The sequence below is a fragment of the Eptesicus fuscus genome, chromosome 6 (genome assembly GCF_027574615.1).
Source record: "Eptesicus fuscus isolate TK198812 chromosome 6, DD_ASM_mEF_20220401, whole genome shotgun sequence".
NCBI classification, from domain to species: Eukaryota; Metazoa; Chordata; class Mammalia; order Chiroptera; family Vespertilionidae; genus Eptesicus; species Eptesicus fuscus.
Window position 1 is genome coordinate 26664334 of NC_072478.1, and position 19857 is coordinate 26684190.

General features: G+C 46.0%; 1 protein-coding gene across 8 annotated transcripts in view; it reads left to right on the plus strand.

Annotated features, from left to right (window-relative positions):
- RANBP3 (RAN binding protein 3) overlaps positions 1-19857 on the plus strand; it is a 59876-nt gene that overhangs the window by 19119 nt on the left and 20900 nt on the right. For 4 of the 8 annotated variants that reach the window (XM_028159140.2, XM_028159145.2, XM_054717470.1 and 1 more), the window contains exons 2-6: positions 2926-2981; positions 9619-9807; positions 10676-10723; positions 18078-18114; positions 18203-18289. In XM_028159140.2, coding sequence (XP_028014941.2) covers positions 2926-2981; positions 9619-9807; positions 10676-10723; positions 18078-18114; positions 18203-18289 — 417 coding nt within the window. The remainder of the gene's footprint in view (positions 1-2925; positions 2982-9618; positions 9808-10675; positions 10724-18077; positions 18115-18202; positions 18290-19857) is intronic. The other 4 variants (XM_054717469.1, XM_054717472.1, XM_028159158.2 and 1 more) reach the window with 2 other exon arrangements.

Sequence of the window (19857 nt, forward strand, 5' to 3'; positions counted from 1 at the left end):
CTCCATAAACTCCCTCTGCCCCAGCTTAGCAACATGCCAGTTGCAGTACAGAATTGTTCCTTCTTTAGATGGGACCTCTCCCAGCTAATGCCCAGACCCTGCCACATGGTCCTGTCCTGTCCCAGGCTGCCCGCAATTACCCTCCTATGTGCCTGCAGATCAGAAAGTTCTTCCTCTGCTGTCCAAATGGTTCTCTCTTCATCTAGTCCTTTCTTACTAGCCTGGCATTCGTTTTCTGTAGTGCTCTCCCCCCTTGCTCATCCCTTCAGCAGATATTTGTTGAATCCCTTCTGGTTGCCAAATAATGTTCTCACACCACAGGACCGGGAGGGGGAACCAGGCAGTCTCCAGTCTCCTAGACTTGACATCTTAGTAGGAGAGATAGACCATAAACCCATAAATAGTGTATCAGCTGTTGATTCCTGCTGTGAGGGCAGTCCAAGGTTTCTTCTAGGAAGTATAGTGGGAGTTTAGTGAAGTCTGCAACTTCTCAGCTGGAGGCTGTTGGAGACAAGGGGCAGAAATCAAGCTCAGAGTGCCTTACACAAAAATCAGCTTCTGTTGACTTAGCTGAAAAGTCTTGGGGTGGGGTTAGCTGTGGGCCTGCTGGGCCCTGGGCCTCCAGCGATGGGATTCAGTTTCCTCCCCTGCTTCCTGCTGGATTGGCTCTAGTCTAAGGTCCCTTTTGATGACAGGTAGCTGGTGGCAGCACCAGGGTTACCTCCCACCAGCTCAGCAGAGAGAGAGCTCCCATTCCCCAGTAGCTTCAACAAAATTCCTGGACCTGAATCTCATTCACCATCAGCAGCCTGACCTTATTCTAGAGTCACAGTGTCCCCTGGGGTCAGGGCATGCAGTACTCCTTAGGCCTGGATCCAGGACTAGGCTCCATCTAAAACAGAAGTGGGGAAGGGGTGCTTCCCTAAAGAAAATGAGGGGTTGGGGTGCTGGGCTGGCCAAAACCCTGGCTTCTTCCTGTGCACCTCAGTGCCTTGTTGCTGGCCAGGAGTTGAAGACAGAAGCGAGGCTGGGGCCTGGACCTCCAACCCCTGATGCTGGGTTTGTGGTTTATAGGGCAGCACCAGACCGTCTGGGATTTCCCGTAGTAGAGAAGTGTAAATAAGCTGCTGCCATCCCCAGAGTCCCTCCAGCATGTCTTCGCTGTCATTTATTGTCTACCATAGGCCTGTTCATTCATTCATTCATTCATTCATTCATGCATGCATGCATGCATCCATCCTGGTTTGTCAGGCAGCAACTATGCACTATGCCAGGAGATGGCTGCTTAGGGTAGCATGGAAACCTTGATGGTGACCCTTACTCTCCTCCCTTTAGCACTTTGTTCTCACACATGTCATTCACTCGTGTCCATTGAGGGCTGTGCACAATGAGGACTGTTGTGAATCTAACTAGGATATGGTATAGCTTCAGTGAGCGCTGCAGAGGGAATGGTCACCACCAGTGGGCCACTGCCTCAAAGTGAAGACTGGTGCCTGTCCTGCTTCTCCAAGAAGGGGGGAGTTTGGAGAGATGGGGAGTGGAATAGGATCTCTTTGATTTTTGTCTCGGTCTTGTCCTTTTTCCTCCTCAAACTTCCTCTTCACCTCATTTTTATTGTGGGTAATCGCTCTCACCTCCTAACTGGTCTCTCCACATGGCCTCTTCCCCACAGTGTTCTCATTTTAAACCTGAACCAACCTCCGTCTCTCCCCCACTCCTTTTGCACCACTTCCCAAATCCTTGGCATGGCCACCATCTGACCCTGGGCTCCGTGCCTTCACACCTGCCACTCTCCCTGCCAGGCTCTTCTCCTTGAGACTTCAGCACAGCAACCTCATCTCAGGGATGTTTCCCTGACACTCGAGACCAGACACTCTACCAGCTCCCTATGTGAGCACTCTTATGAACTGTGAACTCCTACATGGCAGTCCTGCTGGGGCAAAGCTGTGGGAATGTGGGTTCCTGGTTAATCTAAGCCTCCTATGACTGGAGGCTCTGACAGCAGGACTGTGCAGATGCTCCCCAAATTCATTCCCCTGGCCTCCCTCCTTTCTCAGCCCTTGGATGCTGAAGGAGACCCTAAACACACCCCACAGGGTTCATGAGCACTCCCAGAGCCACCATGCCCAGGCCCAAGACGATGAGGGGCCTCCCCCATGAGTTAAGGTGGTCCTCGGTTACAATCCCCTAGCTGGCTGCAGAGGCTTCCTGGGCTGCCCCTGGATAGGAGATGTATGGTGTTGCCTGAGAAAATAGGTGGCATAGCCCTGACAGGGCATCCCAGCGGGTCTTTTCCTTCAGCAGACATGCAACTCCCTAAATTCTTTTTTTGTTAATGGCTGCTCGCTTAGAGAACTAGGTGGAATGTGGGCCGGGGTTCTCCAACAAGCATGAGCTGTGTGGACAGAGATTGCAAACTGGTTGCCTCCTGACCTCAGCTGGCCTGCAGATTAAAAAATAAATAACAAACGCTAAACTAGTCTCCAGCATTTGAAATTCAGGAGATGCCACATAAAGATTTGACTTCCCTGAGCCAAATTCCTTCAGAACCACAGTTGGTGGCACTGAATAGCTGTCACCTCCAATGTCTTGCAGCTCACCACACTCCCCACCGCTCTCCCTTGATCAGGCCTAAGTGAGTCTTAAAGCCTTTTTATTGGTGTATAATATGCACACATATTATAATATGCACACATATTTCAGAGTGACCAATATGCACACATATCCTACCATAAAGTGTTGAATTGTCACAAACTGAAACCCCACACCTCCTCGTAATGAAAGTATTTTCTAAGTGATTTGATGTCCTTTGGGGTTACTAGTTTTATATTGGGTTTGTTTTTTTATTTTTAACTTATAATTATAGTTTTGTTTATTATATGAAATAGTGTTGGGGGGAAAAAACACCAATTTTTCTTTTTGCAGAAAAACCTGCCATTGCTCCGCCCGTCTTTGTGTTTCAGAAGGATAAAGGACAAAAGGTAAGGGGCTGGTATGTTCTCTCTTCACATTTGTTTTCTCCTAGAGATCTCTCTCCCCAGGTCACATGGCAAAGGATACTTCTGCCCTTTAAGCCTTCACATTGAGCTTAGAGGGAAAAGGTCCAGTGGCTTTAGGTTACCATGGCGAGTGGTTGAGATAGGTGTGTGTGGAAAGGGTTCAGAGACCCTGCTTTAAAAAATGGTGGTAGAAAACTTTGTCCTCATTCCTAATTATTTGATTTAGAAATATTGTACATTAGGAAAATTAGTAGGAGAAAAAAGGTAGGAGAAGGGAGAGGAGGGACAAGGTGGGAGAGAAAGTAGGGGGAGGGAGGAGAGAAGGAGAGAGCAATGGTGGTTAAGGAGGAAAAACAGGACCTTTAGAGACATTTTTTGGCCCCAACCAACAAGGCATAAATGCATTTAGAATAATTATTAGTTGACTTGGATTGTATATTTACCATCCATCTTTGTTGTGTTGCTTCCCCTTCTTAGATTTTAAATGTCTTGGTCACATTGTTGTTGGAAATACCTTGTCAAAGGCCTGATTGGTGCATCAGTTGCATACCTACCTTTGCCTGTTGTTTGTCTTGAAGTCACAGATTTTATATCCTTACCTGATAAATCAGTATGGAAGGTTGAGATTGTGTCCAAAGTTAGTTGATGTTTTGTGGTGATGGCTTCCCAAGCTGATGTGAGGACTCCCTCTGTTTGTCAAAAACATGGATGATCCCACCCCACCCATGGCCCAGGACAACAGATAATTTTAATGCCCATGGCAAGATTTCAGAGTGACCAAGTGTGTTCTGAAATCCATTTGCAATCTTGTTCATAAGAAGAGAATTTGAGAATTGGCTCAGGGCTGGGTGCTCTGGCGGATCCCCAGTTCCTCGGCAGGGTGGCTGGCTTGGAGGTTGGGTCAGCTACTCTGGTGATTTGGCACTCCCAGCAGACCAGCTACTGCTTTGTAGACTTTGTCCTTTGGTCTGAGAAGAGAGGCCAGACTTTTCTTTCTGCGCAGCCCAATTTCCTGGAAATCATTTAGGTGCTATGCCAGGAAGAAAGCTTATGTACCAAGAGGACAGGTGGGAGTGGGGCCCTAAACCCACACCCCCTTGAACTGGAGCCTTCTGTTTTGGCAGGGTTTTATCTACGAGGCTTGTTCTCACATTAGGCATCCCATTGTTAATTCTTTGATGAAGAAAGAATAGCCAAACCTGAGGAAATGTTCTTCCCATTTTGTTTTGGCTTTCCAGGTGGTATTTTCAAGATACATCAACCTCTGCTGTCTCCTCTCCCCTGGGCCCTGACACATACGTACAGCTTACTTACCTGTGTTTTTAATCATCTCTCCTTTGGAAAGGGGTCAGTCACTGAAAGGCTGATGTGTTTCCTGTAGCTTTTTAGAAATGGATGTATTTGATTTCTCTTTTAGAAGTAAAAGTCACTTCTGAGGTTTTCCATTAAGTCAGGATTTTCTAGAATTTTGAGTTTTATTGAGACCATCTTTTGAATCACTTTTAGCTTAAAACGGGGATCAGCAAACTAAGGCCTGGCTCCACTGCTTGTTTTTGTAAATAAAGTTTTATTGGTACATAGCCACGCCTATCCCCTTCACAGTTACTGAAGCAGATTTCACATTGTAACAACAGAGTAAAGTAATTTGGACCCAGACCCATGGCCTGCAAAGTCAAAAATATTTAGTTTCTGGCCCTTTACAGAGAAAGTTTGCGGACCCTGAATTTAAAATGAGCAATAGGAATTAATAATTCTTTAAACCTGAGCACTTTTGGACAGCTGGCAGGATGAAAAACTAAAATGTAATATTTGGCTGAATTTAAAATGCTTTTAAAATTAATTCCTGTTTTATTACTGTTTTCACAGTTGTGGTTCTTGCTTTGGTTTTTCAGTTGGTTAGTTAGGTTTTTTACTTTTTTATTGAATTTATTGGGGTGACATTTGTTAATAAAATTATATAGGCTTCAGTTGTACAATTCTATAATACATCATCTGTATATTGTATTATATATGTTCACTACGCCAGGGCAAGTCTCCTTTTATCACCATTTATCCCCCTGTTATCCTTTTCTACCTCCTCCCACTCCCTTTTCCTTCTGGTTCTGTTGCTTTGTAATTAAAAGGATAACTTACATGTATTGCCTTTATAAAGTTGATGTAAATGGATGACATTGAACCAGAAGAGTAGCTGGGAAGATGGTCATCATCATCATCTTAAAATGCACAAATGTAGTTCTTATCAAAATACTGACTCAGAGCCCAACACTAATGGGCTTCTAAAAATAACTGATCTGCAGCTCTTCAGAATTCAGCTCTCCATTTCTGTCCCAAGATCATCGAAAGGGTGTGGGAAACCTTTGTGTTTAACAGCAGAAGTTGGAGAAGCCTTTGTGACTGTCCTTTAGGGGTGCTTTCTGAGCTGTCAGGTAGATAGATAGTGGCTAAATGGACACAGAATCTTTTTTTCTTTATTGTTATGACAGCTCAAGAGTAAGGCGGAAAGTAAACAGTAACTCAGGTAGCTTTGTTTCCTCTTAACTTCCATTTCAAGAAAGACAGAAGGGCAGGCCTTCAAGGATCATCCAGAAGACTTCTTGCCAAAGTAAGAGTTTGAGAGTCTTCCCGTTTCATTCTTTCTTTCTGCCCTATTCCCTTCTCGCACTGCAGAAGCAGAACTGGGAAAAGACTGTTGGGGCTGCTTTTTTCTGAGCACACTTTTATCCTCTTTCTCTTTGACGTTTTATTTTGAAATTTTCAAATTATTAGATAAGATGGAAGAATGGTACTGAAGACACAGGTATTCTTCACCTAGCTTCACTGTTAACATTTTTGTCATAAATGCTGAAAGCACTCAACTATAATTTGCTCCCATCTGATGTTCCTCTCTAAATACTTGTGCAGGTGTTTCCTAGGGAATAGTGTGTCATTCCTATATTATATCATCCCTAACCCATTGTCACCCCTAAGAAAATGATCATTCAGAAGTCTCCTCCAATATATAAATTGTCCTAATTGTCACCAAAATGTCCCTTATAGCTATTTTTTGAGCCACTTCTTGATCCACATAGATCAAGTATTCTCATTGTCACTGTGAGGCCATTAACTTCCTTGTCAGTAAACAGTCTCTAAACCATCCAATGGGGTGTGCTTCAAAGAGCCCCTGTCCCCCAACCCCCTTCAAAGGAGAGCACACCACAGGCCCAGCTATTGTTGGGATAAAGATTTGAAATTTTAAAAACAAATAAGCTGCCAGCTAGGTGTTTTTGTTTTTGTTTGGTAGTAAAGCCACACAACATTTTATATCAGTTCCATTGATGATCCGTGTGTTCATAGCAAACTACAAATTGGTGTTAGTGGCCTGCTGGTGGCACACAGGTCAAGTTGTCAAATCCTCCTATTGTCCCAGTTAGAGAAAGCCTTCCACAGTCTGCACTCCAGTCCTAACGCACAGGAATTGTCTTTACTTCCTTCCATGTCTCCAGGCTTCCTCAAGGTGGTGCTCTTCACAAAATGCTGGTGTTTACAGCATTTGTGTGGTTTTCTCCATGAGTTGTTTGTTTTTAAAATTTTAAGCCTCGCCCAAGGATCTGTTTATTGATTTGAGAGAGAGAAAAAAAACATTGATTGGTTGCCTTTAAAGCAAAAACAAAACCTTTTATTAACTGCCTTGAATGGAAGCAGGTGTGTTTTTTTTTCTTTTTAATGTGTAGAGAATTTGAATCTCATTCAGTAGGTTGTCTTAATATATGTGATGATTAAATGTTTCTTTCAGCCCTGGCCAGTGTGGCTTAGTTGGTTGAGCATTGTCCCCTGTACCATGCACCAAAAGGTCTTTTGTTCAATTTTTGGTTAGGGCACCTGCCAGGTTGCGGGTTCCATGCATACTTGAGGCAACCATTCGATATTTCTCTCTCATATCAATGTTTCTCTCCCTCCTTCTTTCTTCCTCTCTCTCTAAAATCAATAAAACAATGTTTCTTTCAGTTAGTTTATCTTCCAAACATTGTTAATACGAAGGGGGATGGCACTGGCAGGATAATGCCCGTTTGGTAACAAGACAGAAAGCAGTTACAGAAATGCTTATGAGCAGAAAGTCCGGTATTGCTGAAAATGCCATATAGTATGTTTAGACCTAGTTTTGAAGCATATTGTTGGTGTAACAAGTATACCCTATGTGCATGTTTTTATTTTGTTATTTTTGTCAGCCACATATAGTTTAGGATATATGATCTAGGGTCTGGATCTGATGTCTGATTTTAATAAACATGTTGAAAAACTACAGGTCCTATCTTGGTTCTTTTTATTAATTTTTTTATTTTAAATAAATCTTTATTGTTCAGATTATTACAGGTGTTCCTCTTCCCCCCCCCCCCCATAGCTCCCCTCCACCTGATTCCCCACCCCACCCCATGCCCTTACCCCCCGCCACAGTCTTCATCCATAGGTGTAAGGTTTTTGTCCAGTCTCTTCCTGCACCCCTCACACCTCCTTCTCCCTGAGAATTGTCAGTCCACTCCCTTTCTATGTCCCTGATACTATTATATTCATCAGTCCATTCTGTTCCTCAGATTTTTTATTCACTTGATTTTTAGATTCACTTGTTGGTAGGTATGTATTGTCATTTTGTTGTTCATAATTTTTTACCTTTTTCTTCTTCTTCCTCTTAAAGAATACCCTTCAGCATTTCATATAATCCTGGTTTGGTGGTGATGAACTCCTTTAGCTTTTTCTTGTCTGTGAAGCTCTTTAGCTGACCTTCAATTCTGAATGATAGCTTTGCTGGGTAGAGTAATCTTGGTTGTAGGTTCTTGCTGTTCATCACTTTGAATATTTCTTACCTATCTTGGTTCTTTAGAGCTCACTTTTCTTGTCCAACAGAAACACTTGGACCCAAAGAGAAAATGCTGGAACAACATTTGTATTTCTTTTTGGTCATCTTGAGTCCACCATGCTATGAGGACATTTGAACATTTATGTTTTAAAAGCAGGGATTTTTAAAATATATATATGAGAGTAGAAGAATTGTAAATAAGTAAGAAAGCAACTAAGGTGGAAGCATCAACAACCAGCTCAGTAGATACTGTATACATTTGGTTTCTACTTTTACAAGCTAGAACCTGCTCGTAATCCTCAGTAAATTGTTACATACAGTTTTGCCCAGATGTCATGAATTAATTGATACTAAGTTCACCTCAACTTCCCATTTGAAAGGAAGCACTGACATTTAAAAGCAGGGATTTAAAAAAAAAAAAATCCAACTGGTTCTAATTAGAGAGATAGGCAGTTTCCCACAAAGCTCTGGGTTTAATTTTCTTTTGGCGGGTGTTAAATTTCTCGCCGTAAAGTAGCAGCCGACTAGTGGGCGAACTGACCTTGGTGCCCCAGAAAGGTTAGAGAACAGTTTGGGAAGGCCTTTGCGTCTGTGGATCTTCCCTAGATAGGAAGGGTTGATTTTGGTGGCTTTTTAGATGTGTGCATGAGTTAACATTGTGTTGCTATTGCTTTCCTAAGTATGTTTGAAACTTCTCTTATTTTTTATATAGCACCTTTCATCCAACAGGCTCACATGTTAAAAAATAGCCCCAACACCTATCTAAAGAGATCTCAGATACTTCACACCCAGAAGAAACACGGCAGCGGCAGCAGGGAGGCAGGATAGGGTAGCCCTATGGTCATTTAGTTCACAAAGTAAGAGAAATGGCTTCATGTGGGCGATGCCATGCGGGAGGTTGGGGATTGGAGCCCATCTTTTGCAGGACACCAGCTTTATAACCCACTTCTCAAGAAAAGAGTCTTGGCCACAGAGCTCTCAGCCCACTGAAGCAATCCCCAGAAGCCCAAGAACCAGCTCAAAGAATGCCGGGGGTGTTTTGCTTTCAAGAACAAAGACTTCTGGAGCCAGCTTCCTCTTATCCTGGCTGTTTTCCAAATAAGCCCCTGCCCAAGGTGTTTGGGATGAACCTGGGGAAATCCCAGGCCCAAGGGCTCCCTCTTCCAGCTAAACTCCCACCAATACAAAACTGGCTTTCCGTGTCTCTGCCAGCTCCTTTGGTCACCCCACACCTGCACTCACTGAAATGAGAAAAGCTCTTCCTTCATCTCAGGTTTAAGCAGAACAAGTTGAAAATTGATGGGAGAACTAGAGTAAGATGCAGAAGCTTTTGGCCCTGGACGCCTATGCTTGACTGTGTGGTGTCCCTGGCCTACTTCCCCACCTTTCCTAGCAGATAGAAATGGTGCTGAGAGCAGCTCCCCTCATCATATCTTTGAGGAGATGTGTTAATAACCCTGTTCCCCTCTGATAGAGGCACTGTCCCCATTTTTGTCACTAGGAGTGTTTTTCCTCACTCATGGCCCATAAGCAGAGTAGCTCCATGCCAGGCCTTGCACTTTTGAAAACAAAGGTTCAGACTTCCTGCACACCTTAAAACTCCTTGTAAAGTCAAACAGCAGGAAGTCCATGTTCACTTTACTTTGTGCCTGCTTTCTTGGCCCATCCTCCTGGGCAGGAATTGCTGAAGGTGGAGCCATCTCTAGCCCTTCGATCCGCGCCCCCATCCCCTGCCCCATGTTGCAGCCTTTATTTACATTGAAGGAAAATTGTCTTTTTTGCTCCCAGTCCTCTGCAGAGCAAAAAGACTTGTCGGATTCGGGAGAGGAGCCTCAGGGGGAGGCTGAGGCTCCCCACCATGGCCCAGGTCACCCTGAGTCAGCTGGTGAGCATGCTCTAGAGTCTCCTGCCCCTGCTAGCGCTTCAGCCAGCGCTCCTGAAGCCCAGCTTCCTCCTTTTCCACGAGAACTGGCAGGGGTAAGTCCACCTCCATTCCATGGCCCAGGGGTCCCAACCCAGACCGGCCCTTTTCCCTCTGGGTCCCTCAGATCCAGACTCTAGATTATAAGCAGCTGATAACTGAAAAGGTGTCCAAGATCGCTCCAGCTCTATTTAATTCCTGCTGCTGAAAAGTCAGAGAAGATTAGGTCCCCTTTACATGGAGACTTTTCTAATTGGATAAATATATACCCATAGCAAAAAGCTAGTACTGTTTCCTGAAAGAGACACGAGGGGTCAAAAGAGGAATTGAGTAGTGGGTAGAACTTTCCAAATCAAATTGGACCCCTTCTCCCTCCTTCCATTTTTTCTTTCTCTCTCTGAATCTGGGCCTTCCAATTCAGTGTCTTAGAAACACAAGGAGCTCTGGCTTCCTTAATCTGTAGGAAGAGGAGATGTCTAACACAAATTGCTTTGCAAGACTGATTGTGTCTGGACGGTGGTGAGGCTGTGAGCTGCTTGTCTTCAATCAAAGCAGGAAGAAGAGAAGACTCTTCTTTGAATCCAGAGGGAACCCCTGAGCTCTTTATCTTTGTATTAAGAAGGCTTTTGAAGATAATAGGTGGAGAAGATTGTGAACTCTCAAGAACAAGAAATGTCTTGAGTGTTTGGAGTTTGATAATTTGGGAAAGGTAAACATCATCATATATTCAGGATTGCAAACTCCATCCTCTAGGTACCCCCAATGTCATGCCATTGAAAAATGACTCCTAACAAGAAAACAGAGGACCCCACTGCCATACAGAATGCTAGGCAGCCTTCCAGGGCATCACTACCCCAGACATTTAGCAATTTCTATGTCACGTCACCAGTACCCTGTGTTTTTAAGGAAACCATTAAAATTCAGTTACAGGTACCAAACCATAGGCACAAGAAGAAGTTATGTTCAGCCAAGGTGAGATTGGAGTCATATTTTGACAATTTGGAGAAATCAGTGTGTGGTGGATGAAGAAGTCATTTTTATTGTGGGTGGGGAACAGCGGGGAGGCTGTCCTTCATGGCATAGAAGTGGGTTTGGGATAATGAAGTGTACTCAGAAGCTCAGTAACAACTCCAGCCAGGAGGCACTTACTGCCAGTGTGTTCTGGCATCACAGCTGTCACACAAGAGCTGGCAGGGCAATAATTAAGAGGTGTTCACTTTTTTGGTTGTGGGCAGAGCAGCTCCTGGGACCTCTTCCGGAGTCAGGTATTGTTAGTTATTTTATCTTCAGCCTTTGTGAACAGGTCATCTGTTCTCAGGGCACTAAGAACAGATGACCTTGAAGTGGACCTGCCTAAGAGACTCTGAAGCCTTCTACTGCTGCCTAGTTTGAAAAACACAACTAACAGAGGCATCTCTAACTGGGATGGTTGAGGGTTTTCAACTGAGAGTAGCAGATGGCTAGATGCAGAGGTCGTGTCATGGCAGCTACTCTACCAAATTCGTGTGGGCTATTTCAGGCCTCTCTCACTTCTAGTGCCCACTTGGTAAGACTGGTGGGTCCTCACCTTCCACCTGTGGCAAGTCCAAATGTTGATCTCTGAGGAACGTGGCTTCTCCATTCTTGTGGACTTTGGGTTGGAGACTCTTAATCCCAAGAAATTCAGTTCCGCAGGCTGGCCAATACAAGGTCAAGTGTTCTAGCAGGGAACCTCAGGATGGATTGTGAAGTCACCATGGGAGGGGGCCAGGACTCGGGGGAGTGGTTTATGAATGGAGAGCACAGCCATGAAGGCCTGCATCTGACATACACACACACACACACACACACACACAGTTTCAGCATTCGTGACTACAGAAATCCTCAGTTCCGTCACAAGTCCCAGCAGCACCGCCATCATATCAGTTGGGGACAGCTCTGAGGGCTCACCCAGGGCTCGCTTTGTGGGGCTCTCTGCAGAGAAAACCATGACAGGTTGCTAATGGCTCCTGTCAGTTGGCTTTCCCCACAAAGTGGGCATGTTCAAGCAAAGTTCACTTTGGTTTTTAGGTCAATTAAACCATAAATCAAGGCAGAGGAACCTGATCCAGGCTTCTCAGGCTGAGATTTTTTCCCTTGGTTACTCATTGTGTTTGCATCAGAACAAATTTGGATCTTGCTTTGTACCACACCAGTTCAGGAAACCGCCCACTTGTTACTCAGTAGGTCTCATCCATCATGCTCAGTCTCTTCTCTGTGCCTCAATCCCTGGGGGTCTATAAAGCATGAGATCTATATGGCAAATAGTGGCTCGCTGAATTGTTATAAAGGGCCTTGATCATCTTTCAGTCTCATCAGCACTCTAGCCTTGGAAGACTCAGTACCAGAAAAAAGTCTATATATCAGACTTCCTGGCTCTCAGCAGGCAGTTTGAAGAAACCCAAACCACATTTCGGATTCAGTTCTCTTATCCAGAAGAAGCGAGCAGCTTCGTGCTTGCCCCGATCCTGGCTGAATCTGCTGGACTGAAGCTCCAAGCCAAGGCGCTGATGTGCTTAAACTATGTTTATGAGACCCACCAAGAAGCTTAGAAAGATTCTGGAATGAGCTCCCTGGCTGGACAGCTTCCCTCATCTTCCAGCTCCTGCACAGGATTTGACTTTTGTTCCATCCCCACCCTACTTCATGTCTTTGGAGGCCACTTCTGTTTTTCTTGTTTCAGTGAGCTTTTTTAGTAAGAATTTTCTGAGCTGGTTGCCTGTCACAAAATTGGCCCATAGTTGATATGAAGACAAGGACCCAATCAGGCTTTGCTCTTTAAAAAAAAAAAAAAATCCTCCCCAAGGACATGTTTTTATTGATTTTTTTTTTTTTTTTTTTTTTTAGAGAGAATGATGTCTGAGGGAGAGAAACATCCATCTGTTGCCTCCCATATATGCCTCTGGCTAGGGATCTGACCCACAATCTAGGTACGTGCCCTAACTGGGAAGCAAACCTGCAACCTTTTGGTGTATGGGACGACGCTCCAACCAACTGAGCTACTGGACCAGGGCAATAGGCCCTGCTCTTACTTGATTTTTCATCCCACAGCCAGCTGGACTTTCTAACTGGTCAGTCCAGACTGGAGTCACTGAGGCCCAGGCAGGCCAAATGGCATCCAGTATTTTCTGGAAAGAATTTATCTGACTTAGTCTTGCTTTCTGGTCTTTTCTGGGAGGTCAGGAAAGCAGTGCTTTTCATTTCTGCATACTACCTGTGTACCTATGTCTGTCATGTTCTGAGACACAATCTCCAGCTCCATCCCCTTCCCTGGCCTAGCACCTTTGTTTCCCTCGAGGCCACAGCAGGCAGCCTCACCAGAGCCATTTTTTTTGGAGGAGGGTGAGACTTAATAAATCTAATGATCGTAATTTTTACAGTTTAATCCTTTATACAAAAATCAGAAGCTTCCCGTGCCTGTGTTCCCATCCAGGGTTAGACATTATCCCGATTTTGTACTTGGTGACAGGGCCTTACACGCCTCCCAGAACGAACTGCTTCCCTGGAGGACCCAGTGGCTTCTGAGGGGAGAGGGCTGCCGGTGCCGCCCGGAAGCACACGGTGAGCAGCTCCTTTGATTCTTCTGCAGGCTGGTGCTTACCAGCCCACCGCCCCTCCGCCATCTCAGAGGGCTTTTCCATTTTTGTGAACCTGCTTCATTCGTTCACGCTGTCCTGAAGCCAGAGAAATCAGTTGAAGGGTTATCTTTGTTCTACTTTCTCTTCGGCCTCCTTATGTCAGTGTTAGTTGGGTATATTTTCATCATGATGTCCCAAATGGGTTCTGACTCTTCCACAGATGGATTCTACTGTGGGGAGAGGTGGAGTAGAAAATGGGGCTTCTACACCCTGCTTCTGTTCTCCTCCCTAAGAAGCACAGATCCTGAAAATCTGCTCTAGAATCCTCCTCATATGAGTCTGTAATGGTAATTCCTGAACTTGGGCTGCAGATTTCTGAGGTCCAAGGAGTTGGGAGTCCCAGGCATTGCTTTCTACTGACCCCTGAGTAGCCACTCCCTTGATTGGGATGAAGGGTTTCCCCCAGACTGCTCTGACACAGAAGAGGTCCAGACCACCAGGCTACCATCCAAGGGAAATGGTGGAGCTGGCGTTGGCCTTTAGGGGAAGGGGGGCACGGCAGAGGGAGTTGCTGCACCACAGACCTTTTCCTGCCTGACAGCAAGCTCAGCCCTTCTCCAGCAGGGTGTAGGGCAGGTTGCTCCTCACATGGACAGCTATGAAGGATTTCTAAAAGAGTCAGCATATCCAAAGGCATGCAGAAATGACTTCACCTTACATTCTGTCTTCCTGCTTCCTTGTACTAATTTTTTTTTTTTTTTTAGAAGAGTTGCCAATGTCAGTTTTCTCATTGCTTCTCAGGTATTTCAGACCCCACAGGAGGTTCCAGCAGTTTTTGGAAGGTTCTCCTTGTGCAGGAGTCTTCCTGTGTTTTCCTTCCCGGGCCTTAGCCTCCAGGTTTTTCCGGACCAAGAGACCCATCTCATGCCTGTGGATGGTTCTTCAAAAGACTTGGCTCAAGAATTTGAGGGTTTCCTGGAGTCAGGGGTCTAGGAGTGTCTGAATCTTGTTTGACCAGGCAACTTTTCTTCTCAGGTTTTCTAAGGGGCCTTAGTGGAGGATATGGAATCCATTTGTGCAATAAATACTTGAGAATTTTTGTGCACTGTGTCCTGGGTGTTGCACATATGAGCTGAGGATAACAGACAGGGTAGGGCCTCATCATAGCTAGAGACAGACACATTAGACCATTTCTGATTGTGATACACAAAACGGGGTAGAGGCCCAAGAGAGGCTGGAGGGTGGGGTGAAGGGGAGCTGCCTCCACTTCCTGGGCAGTGAGATAGGCATGAGCATAGGTTCATTCTGGAGGTGATCAGGAAAGGCCTCAGGGAGACCACAGTGAGTGGACCTGCAGGAAAAGCATCCCAGGCCTTGGGAGTAGCACATGGCAAAGGAACATTGAAGCGGGACAGTGCTGACATACTCAGAAAACAGCAGAGAGACAAGTTGGAGTATGACGGCAAGGATGAGTGGTACAGGATGGACCAAGGGTCCTGGTAAGCAGTCTTGGACCCTGAGAGGTGAGGCTAAGTCCCCAAAGGCTCCTGGTTTGAGGAGGGACTCCTAGCAACATTCAAATTCTTAAGGAGACCCAGATGCCTGAGGCTTTGTGGTGTCATTGGAAGAGGTAAGAAATTTAGGTGTCATTAAAAGAGTCCCAAAATACATGTAGCAAAAATTGGCAGAACTGAAGGAAGAAATTGACAATTCAGTCATAACGGTTGGAAACCTCAATACTACACTCAGTTATCAGTAGAATATCCAGAGAGGTGGGTGAGCACATCAAGGACCCAGCAGAGTGCACTGTCCCCTCAGTCGCGAGGAACGTTCTCCAGGGTAGACCCTTTGCTAGGCCACAAAACCAGTCTCAGTAAATCTGAAAGGATTGAAACCATACAGTCTTCTCCAAACACAGTGGAATGAAATTAGAAATACATGGCAGAATGAGCCCTGGAAGATTCACAAGGTGGAAACTAACATAGGTGGCCAGCGGGCAACAGAAAAGTTATTTATGGAGGCCTGTTGAGATTTAGATGCTAGAGGAATCTCCTCTGCAACAACTGAGGCAACTCGGGCCTAACAACTTTCTGGGCTACTGGCTGTTGCCCTGTGCATAACTTAGGGACACAGGTCTTCACTGCTTCTCCCTAGTCTTTCACTGAGCAAATGCTGAGCAAGCTCCTGCTGTGTGGTACCAAGGACCGGTCCCCTCCTGGAACTTCAAGTCCAGCAGGGGACCCTGACACGGAGCAATGAGGCCGGAGGACCAAGGGGTTTTCTTCTCACATGGGAACTTAAGAGAGACCTGAGGGAAAGGAGGACATCAGTGGATGAGGAGGCAGTGTCTACAGAGCCCAGAGAGGGTGGCCATTTCCAGGTTCCAAAAGTCAATCCAGGAAGTGGCAGATCCCAGTTCCTACAGAGCCACAGGACGCTAACACAGCTCTTTGTTATCAGATGTCAGCCCCGGTCACTGCTGAATCATAGTGCTGTGGGCTCAGGAAACCCCATCCAAGGGTCTTCAAACCTGGCCCCTCACTTCCTGGCTGCCCCTAGGACATTATTCCAAATCCCAACTCTCCTGTTCATGCCTGTCCCTGAGCTTTCAAGCCCTGTCCAGGGGTGTAACATCCAGTGCAAGTGAGCTATGAATAGTTAGAGCAAGGACTGGCACGTTGGGCTGAGCAAGTGCCACCTATTTATCCAGTTGACCCCATGCCACTTCCCTGTGGGGGAGGCACCAGCACCCTGTTTTCCAAATGAGATAATTTGCCCAAGGTTTCCCACTTAAGCAATGGCAGAGCTGGAAAAAACTGTCTAGATCTAGAAGCCTTGAAGAGGGGGGTTGAGCACTCTCACGCTCCACTCAGTGCCCTATTTGGGCCCAGTGGTGTGTTCACATCTGCTCCAAGGACTATTGAATAGCCCCTGTTGTTAGAAGGGTTTGTATTCCCAGCACTTGGATGGATGGTCCCCTCTGAGCTCCCAATCCCCTGAGACACACCTGGGGACCGTGTCATCCTCTCCCTTCACAAACACTCCAGGGAGGCTCTTGGGACACAGACTTGGAGCAAGAAGCCCAGGTTGGTTTTTCTGATTCAAACCCTAGTCATTGACTCACACAGGAGGGAAGGTCTAGGTTGGGATCCTTTTCTTACTGTCCAAGCTCTCACCATCCTTCAAGATGGGCCTGTCTACACACACTTGCCCACAGCTAAGGTGGTGTTTACATTGTTTTAAAAGATTGTAAAAACAATGTACAACATGTGGTCCTCAGAGCTGGAAATACTTTCTGGCCGTTTATGAGAAAAGTGTGTTGCCCAGGCTTTAGGAGGTCCTCACTAGTGCAGAGTCAGGTTCCAGCTTCAGGAGGAAACCAGGGAGAGTGTCGGGTCGCCAGCAAGAGTTAGCTGCCCCAGCTTTAGGAGGGTCCCTCCAGGTCCTCCCTCGTCTACAGTTTGGTTTAGTGCAGTTACTGCCTCCACACGTGCTCTGCCGTGTGAAAAGCACTTTCACATACATCATCTCATTTCATCCCTCAGCTCCTCTAGGCAGGTGGTCGTCATTTGGCTAACCTTGAGTCTTAGGGGCTTTTCTGAAACCAAGGAAACTGGTGCCTCTGCTGCTGCTTAAGCGCCCCAGGAGGAGTGATGTTCAATCTTCCACATTTGCTTTCTGCTGTTCAGTTCTCAAGAAGCATAAATCCCTGAGAAGGGACATACGGGAGGGATTGTGTGTTATCCTGGGTTAGGGGGGGACTCACTTCAGGCCTCTAAATTGTTAGTTGTTCACATTCTAAAACTAAAGGTTGTTAAGGGAAAGGTTCTTCAGCCACCTTCTCTCAGGGTGTGTGTGTGTGTGTGTGTGTGTGTGTGTGTGTGTGTGTGTGATCTTTCAGTGGGTTTGTAGTCTACTGAATTGTTCTATCCTGAGCACTTTGCAGCAGACTGGTCCAAGGCATCAAAGTTCTGGAAACAATGGCCTACCTTGAAACAAGATTCTTTACTGTGGAATATGCCAGGGCAAGGAATGGAAACCACAATTCGGTGTTAGGCGACCGTTTTTATTTTATTTTTTTTATTGTTAATCTAAATCCAAGGTTATTTTTCCATTGATTTTTAGAGAGAGTAGAAGGGAGGGGGGAAAGAGAGAGAGAGAAATATCGATGTGAGAGAGAGACAACAATTAGTTGCCTCCCAAGCACACCCTGACTAGGGCCCGGGATCGAGCCTACAACCTAAATTCGTGCCCTGGACCACAATCGAACCCAGGACCCTTCAGTCAGCAGGCTGATGCTCTATCCTTAGGCAAACTGGCTAGGGCTAGGCGGCCATTTTTTTAAAGCTGCCCTTCAGAGTGGAGAACGGGTCGCTTTTCAACTCTTTGCCAAATGAGTTTTGGCCAGGTAACGTTTCACTATGCTTGAATTTGGGGATGACACACCAGTTAGCTATAACCTGAGGAGAAACAAAAGAAACCGGTCCTTGTGCTGTAAATGCACTGTCAGTCATTAAGAGGATTCCTTAGCATGTGGCCTGGTCAGCAGAAGGTTCATGGGGGAGTTCTGAGTGTGAGATTGAAAGTTTCTCTTATGACTTGGTGGCTGAGCTAAGGGAGTTGGCCCTCAGTACTGTGTCTCAGAATCCATTCATTACAGAGCGTTTGAGCTGTTAGGTGAGAGGGCAGCTTGGCCCTCTCTTCCACCCTGACATGTGCTCTCGTTTCAGAGGTCAGCTGGAGGCTCCAGCCCTGAAGGTGGTGAAGGTGAGGAAACCTCTAAAACGTTTCACTGTCTTTGATTGTAAAAATGGAAGGAGCCTAATTTTCTCCTTCTTCTCATTGTTTTCTGTAGATTCTGACAGAGAAGATGGAAATTACTGCCCTCCTGTCAAGCGAGAAAGGACGTCCTCTTTAACCCAATTCCCACCTTCACAGTCAGGTAACAGTTACAGACCTTTATTGAGTGGCGAAAGCATCCATGTTTATAAGCCCACTGTTCCCCCTCAGACATCTCACACTCATCTGTGTCCTGCTCAGATCCAGTTAGAATTAATCTGAGACTTGGTCTCTGTCACGATAAGGTTAGAGCTTGCCAGAGGTGTCCCACCAGGTATCCCAGTCTGGGATCAGTGACACTTATGGAGGAGTGTGACCTAGTGGACTGATAAGAAAGATGCACCAAGAAAAATCGTCCCTCTGAAATGAGAAAGGGACTATCTGATCATTAATCACATGTCCACCTTCCAAAAGCTGCTTGGAAGTGGGGGATTCTCCTGACCCTTCTGCCTAGACCTTAGTGGTCCAATTGAGAAGGACACACACACACACACGGTTCATAGTGAGCTGAGTGGTCCCAATAGACACTATGGTGTTGGACTGCCTTGAGCTCCCCGAGGAAAGGACTTGGAGCCTTGAAAGGTGGGCCCGGCTGGACCCCTGTAGAAGTATCTGGACTGGGCATGATCTGAGCACATGCACAGAGGCCAGAAGACCAGCCACAGCTTGTGCAAAATCTGGTACAGGAAAGAGGTAGGTTCAAGGGTAGAGAGAGACACTGGGGCTACTTAGTGGGGGCTCCTCGAGCCTGGGGACTCCCCTGTAGTTTGGAGGGTCAGTGCTGTCACAAGGCTGCTTCCTCTCCTCCCCACCTCATCTGGACTTGGTCCACTCTGGCATTGTCCCATCTTGGTTTCTGTAACCATGACAAAGAGATATACGTGTATTGGGAGAGGATCTCTAGTTACCCAAATTGAAGTTCATTCTTGCAAAGTTCATATAAAACATTTACAACTGTGAACCTGAAAGATATCACTTTAAGGGGGGAAAAAGACACTCTTGGAAAGTTTGTGTCTGCTTATAAAAGTAATGCAGACTTTATAGGAATAGTTGGTGCAGAAAGTGAATTTCCTCTCAAGGTTGTCTCTATAACACACTTGATTTCCTATTTCCCTTAACGCTTTTTTTTTAACATTGCCACGTCCTTTTTCATGATTGTATAAGACTCTCCCCTGAATGGATGCACTGTCAATTGCCCATTAGGCATTAAGGAACTGTCCAGATGGTTTGCAGTGGACATCCTTTTTTAAGGGCCTCTGCCCGCTTATTGTATAGGTGTTTCTATGGAATGAGGAAGCATCCACTTCCTGGCTGTGATTGTGTTCCTTCCGTTCACTGTCTACTGCTGAACCACACTTTCTCATTAGGAAGGTGTAGCAGAGAAGAGACAAGGTGATTTGTATTGTGCACTAGGCTGAAGGGGCAAAGGACTACCAAACATTTTCTCTCTCTAGTGCAGTGGTCGGCAAACTGCGGCTCGCGAGCCACATGCGGCTCTTTGGCCCCTTGAGTGTGGCTCTTCCACAAAATACCACGTGCGGGTGCGCACCTACAGTGCGATTGAAACTTCGTGGCCCATGCGCAGAAGTCGGTTTTCGGCCTGGGCGAGTCTTATTTTGAAGAAGTGGCGTTAGAACACTCAAGGGGCCAAAGAGCCGCATGCCGACCACT